This window comes from Humulus lupulus, chromosome 7, assembly GCF_963169125.1.
Source record: "Humulus lupulus chromosome 7, drHumLupu1.1, whole genome shotgun sequence".
In the NCBI taxonomy this organism is placed as follows: Eukaryota; Viridiplantae; Streptophyta; class Magnoliopsida; order Rosales; family Cannabaceae; genus Humulus; species Humulus lupulus.
This window is the reverse complement of record NC_084799.1, coordinates 86,889,738-86,907,009: the sequence shown is the minus strand read 5'-3', so window position 1 is coordinate 86,907,009 and position 17,272 is coordinate 86,889,738. Positions and strand designations below refer to the sequence as shown.

Sequence of the window (17,272 nt, the reverse complement as noted above, 5' to 3'; positions counted from 1 at the left end):
TGGCGGATCTTGAGGGCAAACTAAATCAATCTTCTAAGAATAAATAAAAAAATTCAAAAATAAAGATTCCACTTTGAAGATTGACTGTGAATGGGTATTGGGTTGTGTAGGAGCTTTGTATCTTTGATTGGAACCTTAAAAACAAAATTAAAAATTTTGAAACTCTCATCTAAAGGAATGGAATGTGGAGAAAAGGAAAGACATGTATAAAAAATTGAGTAGACTACAAAAATGGGTGGATGATCTTTCAAAGAGGGTGATAAGTGATAATTGGCCTTTGTTGAAAAAAAAGAAGAAAAACAAATCAATGCATTTATGGATAAAAATGAAATGTATTAAAGATACTAAGGTAGAGCTCTTTTTATGACATGTGGGGACAAGAACACTAACTTTATCATAAAGTGTCTACAAGAAAAAAGAAAAAACAAATTGTATAAAAGGGCTTATGGATGAAGATGGAAAATGGTGCCAAGATGATAAGGATGTGGAGACAATCGCTCAAAAATATTTTTGGAATTATTCTCCTTAGCATTTTTTTTTTTCAAAGGGAGACTATTCAGAATGTGGTAAGCAAAATAAAACCAAAAGTGTCAAAGTGGCTAAATTTGTTCTTGTTAGGAGATTTTACTAAAGAAGATGTAAAGTTGCAGTTTTCAAGATGAATCTCCTAAAATATCTAGGCAAGGACGGGCTCTTAACTCTCTTCTTCCAAAAGATTTGGACCAATACAAGTGAGAATATTTAATAGGTTTAAGAGAATAAATAAATTAGATAATTATGGCATTGCATTCTCATTGAATATTGACACATATATATATATAGGTTACAAGAAAATGAGAAACTCTAATTCTACATTAATAAGGAAAACTATTTAAATTAGAAATGCCTTAAGATAATTATAATATCTAAAGATATTAAATTAAAAATAAACTTAAAATAATATATGAAGATATTTTATATCATTTAATCCTTATTATCTTTATCATGCCCTCGCAATATGGATGGCCAAGAGGAGAGTCCAATCTTGATTCTAAGAGATGAAATTGTTGACACGGAAGTGGTTTTGTGAGAGCATCAGCTAATTGATTAGTGGAAGACGCATGGACCACTTGAAGCATGTTTTTCTAAACTTGTTCACGAATAAAATGATAATCTAAAGCAACATGTTTCATGCGAGAATGGAAAACATGATTTGCGCACAAATGTGTGGCACCAACATTGTCACAGTAGAACACAAGTTGTTGAGGAATAAAATTACCAAGTTCAGTATGAAAAGATTATATCCATCTGATTTCAGCAGCAGTAGCAACCACCGAGCGTTACTCAGCTTCTATAGAGGAACGGGCTACAGTATGTTGCTTCTTTGAGCTCCAAAAAATAGGATTACAACCAAGATAAATAAAATATGGGATTGTAGAAGTAAAATCACCATTGTTACGTGCCCAATCAGCATCAGAGAAAGCATGAAGAGCCAAGGAGGAACTTTGATGAAGCACAATACCATGTTCAAGTCCCACGTAGATAATGTAGAAGATGCTTGAGAGCATTCCAGTGGTCACGTGTTGGTTCATGGATAAATTGAGATAATTTATTTAGTGTATAAGCAATATTTGGACGTGTCAATGAAAGATACTGAAGACTACTGACAATAGCTTTATACTCAGTTTTATCAAATAATGTCGTGCCAGAGTGTAAAGTATTAGACTAGTGGCAAGAGGCGTAGCAACAGGTTTTGAATCTGACATGCAGGCTCAAGCAAGCAAGTCGATGATATAATGATGTTGACAAAGAAACAAACCTTGAGAGTGGGGAGTAACTTCAACCCCGAGAAAATATGTTAAGGATCCAAGATCCTTAAGGGAGAATCTTTGAGCATGTAGTTCAATAAATTTTTGTATATTCATATCATCATCACCTGTTACAATGTTATCATCAACATAAACAATGAGATAGATCATTATACCACTATTGTTGAAAAAAATAGATGTGTCTGCATGGAAGTTAATGAAGTCAGATGTGACAAGAAATTGGCGCAAGTCATGATACCAGGCTCCAGGGACTTGTTTGAGACCGTAGATAGCCTTGCGGAGTTTGCAAACATGTGTAGGATGGTCATGATCAATAAAACCTTGCAGTTGTGACGTTACGACATCTTTAGTGAGAGTGTCATGAAAGAAAATGTTATTAACATCAAGTTGTCAAAGAGACCAACCACGACTGACGGCAATGCTAAAAACAAAATGAATAGTGGTTGGCTTGATCACTGGGCTAAATGTATCATAATAATCAACTCCAAGATGCTAGTAAAATCCTTTAACAAGTAAACGAGCCTTATACCTATCAACAGATCCATCAGGTTAGTACTTAATACGAAAAATCCATATGCAACCAACCAACTTTTGTTTGGGATCAGAAAGAACAGTTCCCAAGTGCCATTACGAATAAGAGCATCAAACTCAACAGACATATTAGAGCGTCCCACATCAAATAGATATGAGGATGTGAAGCAACATATAAGACATGGGTTACCCTACTCATCACCAATTGGTTTTGAGATGGAACCCCATGTGTCTTATCGAAACCCCCACTCTACACTTATGTAACCATTCTTCCCCTACAATCTAACTTTTGTTGGGATTATGGCTTATCAGCACAATTAGAATATTGTAATTTAGGATAATTAATCACAATATATTAGTATACATAATGGAAGAATAAAACACGAATTATATAAAAAGAAATAGGTGAGATTTCTTGTGAAAAACCCTAGTTACATAAAATCATAAAGTTATGATTTAATGTAATAAATTTAATGGAGATGATCATGAAAACTTGACATAATAGAAATTTTTGTCAAAAAAACTCTATTCCTAGCCTCCGATAAGAGATTCCTAGAGCTACTACAATGGTGGAATGAGTCTTGGGATTAACAAGCCTTGGTCTTCAAACAAGTCAAGCTTTCTTGATGAAGATCTTGGAAAAAACTAGTAATCTTTGTGAGTTAGAGAGAGAATGTGTTTTACAAAAAGAGAGAGTGGAGAGTGATCAGTTCACCAAAGTCACAAATGAACCCCTTAAATAGTGTAGGAACCGTTATTAGTGTTAACCAGTTAGATTAGAGCATTTTAAACTAAGTTTTGGAGCCAAATCACGTAACTGTACGGGTCCATACAGACGACTCATGTGATGCGTCACCTAGAAGGCAATGCATCGCCCTCATGCAGGCTATGTGTTACATGTCTGGGTTGTTGTAAGTCAGGCGATGCAACGCTTGTTGCACTGACTTTTGACCCCGTACATTGGCCCAAAACACTTCCAAATGCCACCAAACTTTGTGGGTACTTTTATATACTCCAATGAAACACTTTAGACCCAAAAAGATAATTTTAAAAAGTCTACAACAAAAGTCAACCTACTCATGTTGACTTTAGTTAAATCTTTATAATTTCGCACCTCTTTGTGCATAGCTAATTTCACTATGTATTTAACCAATCATAGCAATTTTCATCCATATATCACGGCTTACATGGTATCAGAGCCAAATAGCTCTAACGAGCGCCTATCCAAAACAATAATGAGCCAAAAAGAGCTGCTAGAGATCTAGTTCAAGATTAGTCCTCGAAAAGAGTCGTCATCTTGAGAGGGCATATTAGAGTGTCCCACATGAATAGATGTGAGGATATGAACCAACATATAATACCATGAGTTACTCCACTCATCACCACCTGATTTTGAGATAGAACCTCATGTGTCTTATCAAAACCCCCAATTATATACATATGTAATCATTTCCTTTCCAACTCTCTAAATCTTCCCCTAAAATCTAACTTTCATCTCCTACCAAATCTTACAATAATATCTCTGTTTGATTAAAAATTCTTAACAAAAATGCTCCCATTAGCAATTTAAACTAAACTTTAATTGCCGTCATTTTCAATATAAGCAAATTATCTTGAATTGAAGAATTTAAACCTATCCGTTTATGCAATGTGGTTTACAAAATCGTGTCTAAATGTCTAGCTGACAGATTAAGAAACTTGTTGGATGTTGTGAAACCCAAAATACTTTTGTGGGGGGAAGAATTATCCACGATGATGATATCATTAAATTTGTGAGGGTGCATTGCATGAAAAATAAAATAGATTTGGGAATAGATCAAAGGTGGCTTTGAAACTTGATATATCTAAGGCATGATAGAGTATAGTAGTTCTTTGTTGAGGAAGCTATGATTATATTGGGATATATTCCTAGATGGGTTAAAAAGACCATGAATTGCATCACTGTGGTTTCTTTCTTGGTTTTAACTAATGAAGTCCCTTATAGGAAGTTTACTCCTCAAAGGCTTAGAAAGTGTGATCCTTGTCCCTTTTTTTGTTCTTATTCTATGATTCCACTTTATCTTGTTTGATTAATGATGCAGAAGATAGAGGAAAGATTCACTGTCTTCGTTTTGGAAGGAGCAGTGTTTAGGTATTTCTCCTCTTTTTTTGCTGATAAATGCTTAATTAAAATATATTCTTGATATTTATGAAAAAACCTCTGAATAAACCATCAGCTTTTTTAAATATAAAATGTGTTTTGGCCATGCGATTGATGAGGAGAAAAAGAAAGATTGTGGTGATAGTTTTGGGGTTAAAATGGTTGTTCATTATGAGAAGTATTTAGGATAGTCTATCTTTGTAAGTCAAAAGAAAAAGAAAGGCATTTAAGCTATTTAGAGGAGTGTGGAACAGACTTAGAAGTTGGAAAAGATCTTTATTTTTTCTTATATATATATGGTAAATATATTTTCTTTTTATCAAGGCAATCATCCAAGTTATGACTAGTTATACTAGTTATACTATCTTTGGCGAGGTTTGTTGATAAAAAAAAAAGCCATCTGTGTGCTTATAAAATACTTTGTAGACCAAAAGAGGAAGGATGGTCGGGCTTTAGAGTGAGCTCTTTAATAAAGCGCTCTTAGGGAAGCAAGTTTGGGATTTGTTGAGAAGGCCAAATTCTCTTGTTAGTAAGGGAATGAAGGAGAGTTGTTATTCGAATTTCAATATTTTAGAGCAAAAAAGTGCTCCTATGGTTCCTTCGTTTGGCTAAATCTTTTATTTTGACAGCTACTACCGAATATTTATTACTAGTTGCATTTAAGTACAAATTATTTTTAAAATAATTTTTTTGTTATAAATTAAAGGAAAATTTGCAGCAAAAAATAGTATACAGTGTAAAAGTTGCACATAAATCATTAAGTAGTTTTTTGCAACAAAAATCAGTAAGTAATCTAAAAGATTGCACTTAAGTCACTAAGTAGTTTTTTTTACAACAAAAGTCAGTAAGTAGTCTGAAATGTTGCACTTAAGTCATTAAGTAGTTTGTTTGTTTTAAAAGTCATATTTTACACTAATTTTATCTTAATTTTAATTAATTAATAAAAATCTAAAAAAACAAAATTTCTAACTTTGAAAAATTATTTGAAATTTGTTTCAAAATAATTTAAAAGTTTTAACATGAAAATTTTATTTAATTTCAATTAAACTAACTTTTAATTCAATTTAAGTTGTATAATTTTATAAAACTTGATTTAAGAAAAATTAAATAATTTTTTCATGTCAGAAATTTTAAATTATCTTTTATTTGGAAAATAGCTTTTTAATCATTTTTCAATATTAGAAATATATATTTTTACGTTTTGATTAATTAATTAAAATCAAGACAAAATTAGTGTAAAATGTGGCTTTTGCAACCCAAAAATTATTTAATGATTTAAGTGCAATATGTGTGACTACTTACTAATTTTTGCGGGATAAGTTAAAAAATACCCAGTTTTAGAATTAGTTAACTAAAAATAGTTACTAATAACATTTAGTTGAATATTACCCACTTTTTTAAGCACATTTCTCATATTACCCTTAAAACACTACTAGAAGTCTAATGTAAAAATCTCAATATTTGCCTCTGTCGTGTCATTTACTTCCCCCTTTAAATAATATTCTACTGTCAGCTCTACTGGACCACCACTCCTCCGCCTTTGTTATCAGCACTGCGCCTCCCCACGGCATCACCACCATCGTTCCTTTCTGCCACTGCCACCATTATCATGGTGAGTTTATCTTCATTTTGAAACAAAATGCATTTTTTTCCTACTTCCCAATCTTTTTTTCAAGTATATATATTTGTTAGGATCATATATATATATATATATATATATAAATGAATATAACAATTTATATGTTCTTGCTGTATGAATTTTAACGTAGAAGAGTTTAGAGTTATGTGAAAAAGAGAATCATGTATTTTGGGTATAATGGGTAGAGTCATTAATATTTTGGGTATTAATCTAAGAGTTTTAAAATGAGGGTAAAAATTAAAGAGGTTAACTTAAATTGGGTACTAGGTGTAATTTTCCGTCAAAAAACATACTTAATAACTTCAGTGCAACATTTTTGGATTTCTTACTGATTTTTTACGCAGAAAAACTACTTTGTAATTTATGTGCAACTTTTTAGACTACTTATTAATTTTTGCTACAAATTTCCCTTAAGTAGTGTATACATCTTAAAAAAAACAGTGGAAATAATATTTGTGGCAGTTATACTAAATTTCTACTAATAGTTGTACTTAAATATAAATTCAATTTGTTTTCCTAAAATTCCATTATTATTATTATTATTATATATTAAAATTAGAAAAACTATGTAAGGAATATTTGTGGCAGTAATCTTAATCTCTATTAATAGTTACCTTAAATTTAAATTCAATTTTTTTATTCTCATATTTCTTTTTTTTTTAGATTTTTATAATTAGCTACTAAAATACCTAAGTTGATACCACTGAAGCACTTAAATACTTTATTAGTCTAAATTAATTAATTTTTATTTATTATTTAAAAATTTATAAAAATCTCATAAAAACTAAATACAAAAATTCATACATACCATAAAAAATATTTAATCAAAATACACATTCAATAATCCAAATACACAAGTTCATACGTACCATAATATAAAATAATCCAAATAAACATTATTTTTCAACCCAGATTCAATAATCCTAATAAACATATTCATCAACCCATAATTTTTAATATATGTGATAAAAAAACATACACACAACAATCTCAAACCCAGATATAATTCAAACCCAAAAATTTGTAGGAGTTTTCAAACTTAGATCTCAACATTACCATCACCAACTCTACCATTGTTGTTGAAGCTTGTTGCCCAAATGTCACCGTCGAAGCTTGCTCAGATCAGGCAAATGTCCCAGTCAAATATCCCATTGAACCTCAACCCCGACACTTCAACCTCGACGTCGAATCTCATACGTCTGCTTGAACCCTGACCCTTCAACCATAACCCGGAACCCAAACCCTTTAGCCCTGATGTCCCTGTCAGCTATTCGCCTCCACCTTGTCGTCATTTTTAGGGGTGCACATCGATCAGGTTTTTGGGTTCAGGTGCTTCGGGTTCGGGTTTATCGGGTTTCGGGTAGGAAAAACACTTACTGGACCCGTCCGGAATAGGGTCGGATTTTGGTCGGGTTTGGGTTATTGGATCGGGTTGTTCAGTTTCGCATCGGGTCGAGTTGTGACAGGACATGGTATTGAGCTTGGGTCTTGTTCTTTTTTAAAAATATATATATGTAGTATTGATAAGTACCGAATTTTTCTATGTTTAATTCATTATTCTTCTATGATTATGCACTTGATTATTTATTTATATATGTTTAATTATTTTATTTGTGTTTTTATGATTTTCAAGACATTTGGATGAAAAATAATGAATTTGAGATGTTTTACAAGCAATGGTTAAATTCGGAATTACAAGTCTGAAACTTCACACTTGATTTTGATAATTTTTCAATACTCTTTTGGAAATATTTTACTAAATAAAAGTTTTAGATCTTTTTCTTAGCTTTCCATAGCTTTTTGAATCGTCAAATTCTGAGTTATATCAAGGAAGTTGTGGTTAAAATACTTTCAGTCGCTACAGCAAAAGAAAATCGAAAAACAGGAAAATTTCTACGGCCGCAGCTAGCCTTATTATAGGTCGTAGCCTCGGGGACAGAACGTAGTGCCCGCGGCCAGCAATGTCCCAAGCCGCGGTCGGAGCCTGATTTTCTGGAAAATACATGTTCCAGTGGCCACGGCCGCCAAGAAACATTAGTCACGGCCTGCGATAGCATTTTTCTTAAAATTTCAATTTTAAATGTAACTTTTAGTGGACTATAAAAGGGATTATGGTTAACTTTGGATACAACTTTGGATTGCAAATTTTAGAGGCTAGAGCAGCAGAAGAGGAGAAAAGACATCAGTAATAACATTCTTCAATCTATTTTTTCTTTCTTCTCAAAACTCTTTTATTTTCATTGAATATTTATGTTTATGAATATGAATGTGATTATGGAGTAGTTTTCTTTATAGTTGAGGGTTATTTCAAAACCCTAGACATGAGATCTTGAATGCATTGATGAATTTTATTCCTTTGATTCCCTTATATTAAATTGCTTCTATTTTTCTATTTGAATGTTATGAATCTTGTAAAATCTTGTTTAGATGGCCACTAATTAGGGTTTTGCATTGTTCTACTATCATCTTAGGATTTCTATTCACCTAATAGTTTAGGATTCTAAGTAGAGTGATAAATTGCAATTAGAGTATTGTGACGAGTATTTTGATTGTGATGAAAAATAAAACTTAGGTTAAATAAATTGCATGCTCAATGAATTTGTTGCCTAGATTAACCTGTTTCCATAGAGTGTAATATTTTTACTATGTTAAATAGATGGCATGTTTAATGGATTTATTGCTATGTAAAAATGGTTAATTAAGAGCGCTTAGGTTTAATTAAGTATAATAGGGAAACTGGGATAAATGACTGCTTAAGTGTTATCTGCGGGGTTAATAGTTTAATTGGGAATAAAGAATATTATTCATCATTATTGATAGATTGATTGTCGAAGGTGGAGAGTAATTCTTGACTATTTCTTTAATATCGTTATATCCTTAGTTATTCAATCTTTGATATTTATTTCATTTTATGTTTTCAGTTGTTAAAACTAAAATCCCTTTCTGATTTCAATTTAGTTCTTATTTTGAAAAATAATTGGATCATAGTTCTCGTTGGTTCGACACTTATTTACTGCTATATTGAAGTAGCTGGTGTAAGTGAATAAAAAAATATAATTAAATTTGATACGACATACGACACCCATCAAGTATAATATATAGATCTAAAATTTAAAATATAACTAAAAAAATAACTTATCTTTCTCTTCTCTGTAGTTGTGCACTATGCTGCCGTCTGTGCCACCGAGGGGGACCACGACACCGACGAGGAGGAGGTGGGAGAGAGTGATTGTGTCTGTGTGTGAGGGAGGGAGAGTGGGTGTGTCTCGGTCTCGGAGAAGAGAAGGAGAAGGAGTTGTGGTAGCGGTGGCTGGTGGTCATGGTCTGGTCGGGGATGGGTGTGTCTCGATCTCGGCACGACGACGCCAATGAGGGAGAGAGAGGGAGGGGTATAGATAGCAGCCGGTTAGGGTTAGGGATTTAGGGTTATGTTTTTTTTTTATTATTGTTTTCTAATCTAAAAATTGGAAAAGAAAAAAAACTTTTGGGACCCGAACCCGAAGCGCATGCATTTGCTCACCAGAACCCGTCCTAATAATGTGTTCAGGTTGAGCTCGATCCGACCCGAACACACGAATTTTGTCAATTTTTCAAGTGCGTGTCAAGCGAGTTCTTTGGGTGGGCCTGTTTTCAGGTCCAGATGTGCACCCCTAGTCCTTTGTAGAGCAAAAAGAATAAGAATATGATGAGCAAAGAGAGAACAAAATTTGAATTTTTTTTTATTTTTTTATTTTTGTTGAGGAAATTAGCTTTAGTTTTAATTATTTATTTTAATATTTGAAATTTTAAATATTTTTTAAAAAATTATTTAAAAAATTTGAAACAATTAGACCAATAATAAGTTATCACGTAAGTGCCTTCGCCATACTTAACAGCTAGATTCCAATAGATAAAACAAAATATTGGCATAATGAAATTAGAAATTTTAAACGTCAATATTTTTTTAAAAATTAACAAAAATTTGGCATTATTGTCACAAAGAACAAAGAATTGGTACCTATGTACAATCATTAGCAAAGATTTGTCATGCTTGCCATAAATATTCTTTTTATTTAATTATTTATTTTATTAAGAAAAATTCGAATATATAATTTTTATTTTTTAGTAAACAAGATGCATACTTTTATTTTATTTTAATTATTTTTTAATAAAGTAGTGTACAATTGTATAATTATAGGGCATAAATATAACTGAAATTTTAAATTCAAATATGATTATCTTCAAAAGTAAAAAGTAAGATTATATTTAAGAGGTATTTTAGGGGAACATTTTAAAGAACTATACTATATTCATACCAATAGTGAAAATAAATAACTTTGTAATTTTGTTATTTACTCGAGGATCAAATGTTGTTATTTGCAAAATTTCAGAATATACTAGTGATGTAGCTCCGCTGTCTATATTTGTCTTATTGTAAGGAATTACTTGTTTTTTCTTTCTGCAAATTAATCCCAATGTCGCTTTATTGTTATCTTTAACACACCAAATTCTCCTTTCATCCCATTTATACAAAAACCTCTCACTTAATGTATAAGTTCACGTTTTACTTGGAACCTTTTTCCTATTCTGAAATATCCCAATTAATACAAGCCGGAGCATTAAATACAAGAAAAATAGAATACGAGAACAAAATGAAGATACCCTTAAAATGCAATCACCCATAACAAAAATCAGATAAAACGACAAAAGTAACGAAAATAAAAATAAAAACTGTGCTTCTGGAACTATTGTTAGGGCCTTCTGCTTGTCTTGATGGGTCTACTCTTTGTTTTCTTGTTCTTGTCCACCCTTTCTTTTTTCGGTTTTAAAACGCGGGTGTGTGCTAACAGTTTGATTGGCGAGTATTCAAGTAGAAAATATTCAGATCAATTACCTGTTTTTACGCGCTGACAGGCTTCAACGCATTCTTTGCACCAAAGAACCAATTTGTAACATTATAGTAGCATTGTCAACTAACTTGTCAAGAAAACTAAATAGGGATTAACCTGTCAAACTATAAAATGAGTCTGACAATGAAAAATCCACCAAAATATAAGGTCAACAATACCATAATATTTTTCAAAATGATTGTAAGAAGTTTGTGTTGCTGAATGAAGAATTATTACAGCACAATATCTAAAAGCTGAGCTAAAACATAGATAAACAATCTACTAATAATAGTTCATTAATGGGATAATTAGAACTACCTTTTTTCTGATGTTTTTGAGGTTGATTTATCTTTAGAGCCCACTAAAGAAGGGATTCAAACCGGTGCAAGCCATGGTTATCATAACAGAAGTGTTCCCCGCACGGGATAATATAATTTCTTTTTTAGCACCAACATTGTTTCATGTTACATTTGCTTTCCAATTATGAAACTGCCGCAATGACCCTTTCAACAAATGTACAATGCAAGTTAAAGCTACAACAATCATTTAGACACTAGCAATACTAGTAAGGCATTCACATTCATTATGATACGGGGTAATGTTGTCTAATAGGTTGAATTGAATAAATGTCACAGTACCAAAATAGCAAGAAGGCAGAGCTAAGAGATGTATAGATAATAAATCTTTCTCTTCATAATAAGGATTTTTTCTTAAAAACAACTTCTGACATCAGGGCCAGTGGACTATTCCCCTGACAATATGATTAAATTCATTAACGACTCTGAAGCCCCAAAAAATTTAAGTTTATCACCACACAACGTACAACGGATAGGAAGGGTATCCTCATACTACTACAAAGCAAATAATTATGGAGACGACTCTCTGGAAAGTGCCAAAATGACTTGGTAACGAACCATCATAAGCAACACTTTTAGCTACAACACTTTCTATCAAAACTAAAAACAAAATAAAAAGAGATAGAAAAAATGCAAGACTCCACATCCGCTGTATGTGATAACCCAACAACAGCCATTGGGGATAAACGACTCACCAAAAATAGTAACCCCCTGGCTTTAATCCTTTGTGGCAGATGTTTGTCGTATAGTAAGTCCCCATGCTATAGCTTTGGTCCAGCCATTCTTGAGATTCGACCCACTCTGTAATACAAATCAGACAGTGTCATCAAACATTTGATCAACAATACACAGCACAACCACCTGTGAGATGGCTTGATTAAAAACAAAGTAAAAAAAACTAATCAAATTTGAGGACAAAATCATAAAAAATCCAGAAGAAACTACCCTAGTAAAAACAATTCCGAAAGATGATGTCTATAAACTAACTACCTTCAGCTGAAGTTGAAGCCACCAGAAGGAACAGCAGGAACCTCACTCCCTCCAAAGTTGAATCCAGATTGAGATGAGTCACCAGGTGGCATTGTGTCATCCTCCTCCTCGAGCCAATACGTTTCGAGGATCTTTACTGCCTTCTCATATATCTCGGTATTGTCGTGACTTTGTAGATTCTCAATTTTCTCCAATCCTTCAGCATCATCAATCAGCTGAGCATAAAGATTAACACCTCCAGTATTACCCAAATTCTTTTCGGCTTCTCCAACCTTCAAAATGTTTTCAAGCCCTTCCAAACACACTGTGACAATCCTAGGATCAGGGCAGATTAGAAGATCACACAATGGTTTGATACACCCTTGATTTACTAGGAATCTGCAAAAAACAAGAACAATCAGATCAGCACCTCTGAACATAAAATAATCTACAATACAACATTCAAAAAAGAAAAAATCAACGTACTTTATTTGGTCATGAGAACCACCAGACGTAGCATTTGAGATGGCCCAGGCAGCCTCTTTTTTAATATCAAATTCAGCATTTTGAAGCAGATTAACAAGGGGAGCAATTATACCAGCCTCAACTACACACTGTCATATTCAAATCATACAATACGATCACTCATTAGAACGAGGTCTCACATCACCAGACTGTAGTGTGAAGAGAAGAAAAGAAAAACATCTTTACAAATCAGCAGCTTTACCTGAATCTGATCCTTGTTTCCAGCTGTGATGTTTGAGATAGTCCAGCAGGCTTCTTTCTTGATACTCTTCTTATAATTGTTTGTCAATAAAGTCAGCAAACACGGAAGAGCTTGATGATTAATGATGACCTGAACAACGGGAACAGCTACTTAGCTCAAGATGCAAAGAAAACCCCACAGATCAAAACCTATTGAGAACCAAAAGTCCATAGAGATGCATAACAGGCCAGCATAGCAAAATCATCATGCAAAATCGGACAAAGCAAATAATTACACAAGCTCAAGAAACATTGATACCTGAGTTTGCAAATCATCTCCAGTGACTATATTCCCAACAGTGCGAAGAGCAGGAATGAGCACAGATGGTGATGGGTGACTGTATAATATAATAATAGTTCAGTGCACAAAATAAATATTACAAAAACAAAAAACTCTCAAGGAAAACCTCCAATCAATAACAAACAAAATTAAAAAAATCAGGCATCAAGACTCACAGTAAAAGTTCAACAAGTCGGGGGCACACCCCGGCTTCAATAACTGCTTGAATTTTATCATTTGTCCCATCAGAAAGGTAAGAAAGTGCCCAACAAGCATCTGTCAAAACTTCCTCATCATTTGAATGGATAAGGCGGGCAAGAGCTGGAAGAGCAGGCTTAACCTGTGAGAATGGTCAATCCCTTTAGAATTTATAATTTAAATCAACTGAAAGAATATACAACAAAAACTAAAGTAATGTACCAAGAACACAACACAAATGTTAAAAACCAAAAGGAAGTTAATAAAATTTTAGAATTATTACATAGAGCATATGAAAATCCAACCTGATCAAACGGAGGTTGTGGCTTGCCCCTACAAAAATTTGAAAGAGTCCATGTCGCATTTCTAAGCATAGAGAGCTTAGCATGCTCATTTAACTGTGCCAACAAAGGAAGCAGGGCCCCATTACCAAGTACCAGATCACGACATCTTGGGGAATCACCAGCAACATTTCCCAAGGCCCAAACAGCCTACAAATGAGAAAGGGGGAAGCATGTCAGTCATTACTACCACAATATTACCATATCATTATATTAACTTAACAGTGCAATCACCATCTAAAATACTAGAAAAACCAGCCACATTATTCTCTTTTCTACTTATGTCTGAGAATACTTTAGTCATCATCGAGATTTAGCAAAAAGAACCAAGACATGCCATTCCACATTTGTGAACAAAAGCAATGTAAAAGAAAATTACAAACATTATTCACAATAAGCATAAGTTACAGAAAAAGAAAACAAGAAGCTTCTAAACTACATGCTTAAATTCCATACCTGTTCACGGACGTCATCACTTGGAGAGCCAAGAAGTTTTACAAATATAGGGACAGCTCCATGATCAATTACAACCTTTGTGTTCTCAGAAGTCCCAGAAGCAATATTTGTGAGAGCCCAAGCTGCTTCAAACTGCAGGAAATCACAATTAATAAAAATGGACGCATTAAACAGGTATATAATATTCAGTACAAGAAAGTGCAAACCTGTAGCTGCGGAAAGTCCTCCCTCATCAGAAATTCAACAAAACGAGGAACAACACCAGATTGTATGACTTCCTCGATTGGAGGACTTCGCTCTGTAGTCATAAAAAAAAAATATACATATCACATATTAATAAAGCAATAGGGATCATTAAAAATTAATGCACAGCAGAGATAAAATTCCCCACCAATAGAAAGAAGCTTCCTAAACTGAGTAGTGGACTCAAGCTGCAGATTCCCATCATCTGAGTCTGACCAAACACCCGCTACCATGGAAGGTAGATGTTCTAGCTGCATTTAAGAAATCAAATAAAAAAAATAAGAATAATAAAAATTTCAACCAGTCCTACGATTGAGCTCTCACAAACTGATATCTAGAACTACTGAAGTCAATCCAATAAAAATGTAAAAAAATAATGGTAATAGTATTTCTATGCGTGACAAGTAGTCAAACAAGGTCTCCGACCAATAAATTTCAAGCTGAAACATTGTAACAAAACTTGAAATTGATCAAAAAGAGTTGGCAACAACTTGTGTGCAAAAATCGCAGTTATAAATTCAATTAAACCCATCTTCAAAACCCTAATAGATCAATATCAAGACTAAGTGAGTCAGCTCAGAATGTGAAAGGGGGAATCCCAAATCTTCACAATCCCTCTTAAAACAAATTCAACATAAGCCAAGCAATCAGAGTCTTTCTCACAAACAAAAAAAATCAAGTTTATCGCCAAACTCTGCTAAAATCGATGAGATGAGCATAAAAAACCAATACAGCCATAGTCATCAGATTACTGAACTGAACTGCAATGCTAATGCAAAACATTTCATAAATGAAAACGATTAAAAAAAGACCTTCTTCTCGACAGCTAACGTTGGAATGGAAGTCTGCAATTGCTGAGGCTGAAGTCCCTCACGGCGCTTCTTCTGAAGGCTCTCTTCTCTGCGATTCTTCCTGATCTCCACCATGTTGTCCTCACGGCGCCTTCGACCCTCCTCGGCGTCGACGGCGACCTTATATCGGTTCCGGCGGACCTCAGTCCTCGCGCTCGGCCTCAACGACATGATGAAAGTAGTGGAATTCGAAACCCTAGAGAGAGAAAGTGAAGGTTTTGGGGAGAAAACAAAGAGAGAGACTGAAAAGAGGGTTTGATCTTCGAAGTTTTAAAGAGAGAGAAAGGCGAAGAGAACAGAGTGATTATATAGCGCAGTGTGGGAGTGGGGATGGGATGGTCGGTAACTGGGCTTGGATCGGTTCGAATTTACGAAATTGCCACTCGGTTTGAATTTGAAGATGAGGGAAAAAGCGAGTTTGATTGGTGGGTAAAACACTCCAAATTGAAAAGGCTTAACGAGGCTTGGAACGACGCCGTATTAAGTGGTTTTAAATCAGTGCTTAACAGCTTTCTTTTCTTTAAATTTTTTCTTAAAAACTAATTATATTCTTAATACGACGTCGTAGCCCGTAGATCCCAAACGGCTAGATGGATGCCTACAGTTGGAAAGTACAGCGGTGGTGCGGTGTTCAGCTACCACTGCAGTGATACCTTTTTTAGAATTAGAAATACACAACTTATTAATTATTAGAATAAATAGTATTTTTGCCCCCGAACTATGACATCTGTATGAAAGTGCCCCCGAATGATTCACGATGTTTTAAATTCCCCCAAACTTTTAACGTTAGTAATTTATGGGCATTCCGTTAGTTTTTTTACAATTTATGATGATGTGTCATAACACATAAGATAGGCTACATGATATGGCAATATATGGGCTGACGTGGTAATATAGAGGATTATTTGGCATTACACGTCATTACTGCCATTGAAACTAACAACGAATGAAGGCAGTAAGACTAAGGGTTTTCGTGGATCGATCTGATTAGTTTGGGGGCAATTTTAGGGCTTTTTTTTGTGAAACGTAGTTACAAGAGTGAAGAAAACCGAACCCGAAAGAGTAATCTGAAGCCGAAGGATTGAATCTAAAGTTGAAGGATTGATCTGAAGCCTCTGTCGACGGTGATGGGGAAGAAGAAAACCAGAGCATTAAGAAAAAAGAAAGGACACCCAAAGGAGTGTAGGAATGAGAACGAGATTCCCTTTTACGGTGAGTATTTAATATTTACTTTTTATTCTCTTTGATTTTGATTTTGTATTGAGTCAGTCCAAAAAACTCCCTTTTGATTTTGTATTGGGGTGTGCGTGGGGTCTGTTGTGTATTGGAGCATTAAGAAAAAAACTCCCAAAAAATGAGGTTTTTTTGGTTGTACAAAATGGGTTTGGTCAAAGGAATCTTAGATAGTGTTTTTGGAGTTTTCCATAGTGGTTTGTTAGGTTGATTGGGGTGTGTGGGGTGCGTGGGGTCTGTTGTGTATTGGTGCGTGTGTGTGTTTGATGCTTGATAACAAGTACTAAAAGCAGGTAGCATATTTTGGGACCACCCAAACTTTAGTTATTCAGTAATTGTCACATTAAATGTTTTTTTTTATCTAAAATTGTCACATTAAATGTTGTTGTATTTTGCAGACTCAAATTCAGGAATCTTCACTCTAAAGGTGTGTCACAGTGGACAACTCAAGCATGTAGGTAACATTCCAACCTATCTTGGTGGGGTTACTAATTTAATACATTTCCAAGATGTGGATAACATGAGCATGTTTGAGCTATATGGGATTGCTAGAGATTTAGGTTTCACAAATCCAGAGGAGATTGCTTTTTATTT

At 33.9% G+C, this 17,272-nt stretch overlaps 1 protein-coding gene across 1 annotated transcript; it reads right to left on the bottom strand.

The window, feature by feature from the left end:
- Positions 1 to 11,655: 11,655 nt before the first annotated feature.
- Positions 11,656 to 15,723, bottom strand: LOC133788418 (importin subunit alpha-2-like). Its single transcript, XM_062225895.1, has 11 exons — positions 15,407 to 15,723; positions 14,743 to 14,845; positions 14,558 to 14,649; positions 14,352 to 14,483; positions 13,860 to 14,045; positions 13,533 to 13,696; positions 13,336 to 13,414; positions 13,039 to 13,167; positions 12,798 to 12,925; positions 12,333 to 12,710; positions 11,656 to 12,141 (listed from the first exon to the last, which is right to left on the bottom strand). Exons 1-10 carry the CDS (start codon positions 15,614 to 15,616, stop codon positions 12,335 to 12,337), a joined length of 1,599 nt encoding a protein of 532 aa, XP_062081879.1. The 5' UTR covers positions 15,617 to 15,723; the 3' UTR covers positions 11,656 to 12,141; positions 12,333 to 12,334.
- Between the last annotated feature and the right edge of the window lie 1,549 nt (positions 15,724 to 17,272).

Coding starts and splice junctions, on each gene's coding strand:
- LOC133788418 (XM_062225895.1), bottom strand. CDS start 15,616: ATGTCGTTGAGGCCGAGCGCGAGGACTGAGGTCCGCCGGAACCGATAT. Junction 14,650..14,742: donor TAGGAAGCTTCTTTCTATTG/GTGGGGAATTTT, acceptor TTATGACTACAG/AGCGAAGTCCTCCAATCGAG. Junction 14,046..14,351: donor GTGATGACGTCCGTGAACAG/GTATGGAATTTA, acceptor TCTCATTTGTAG/GCTGTTTGGGCCTTGGGAAA.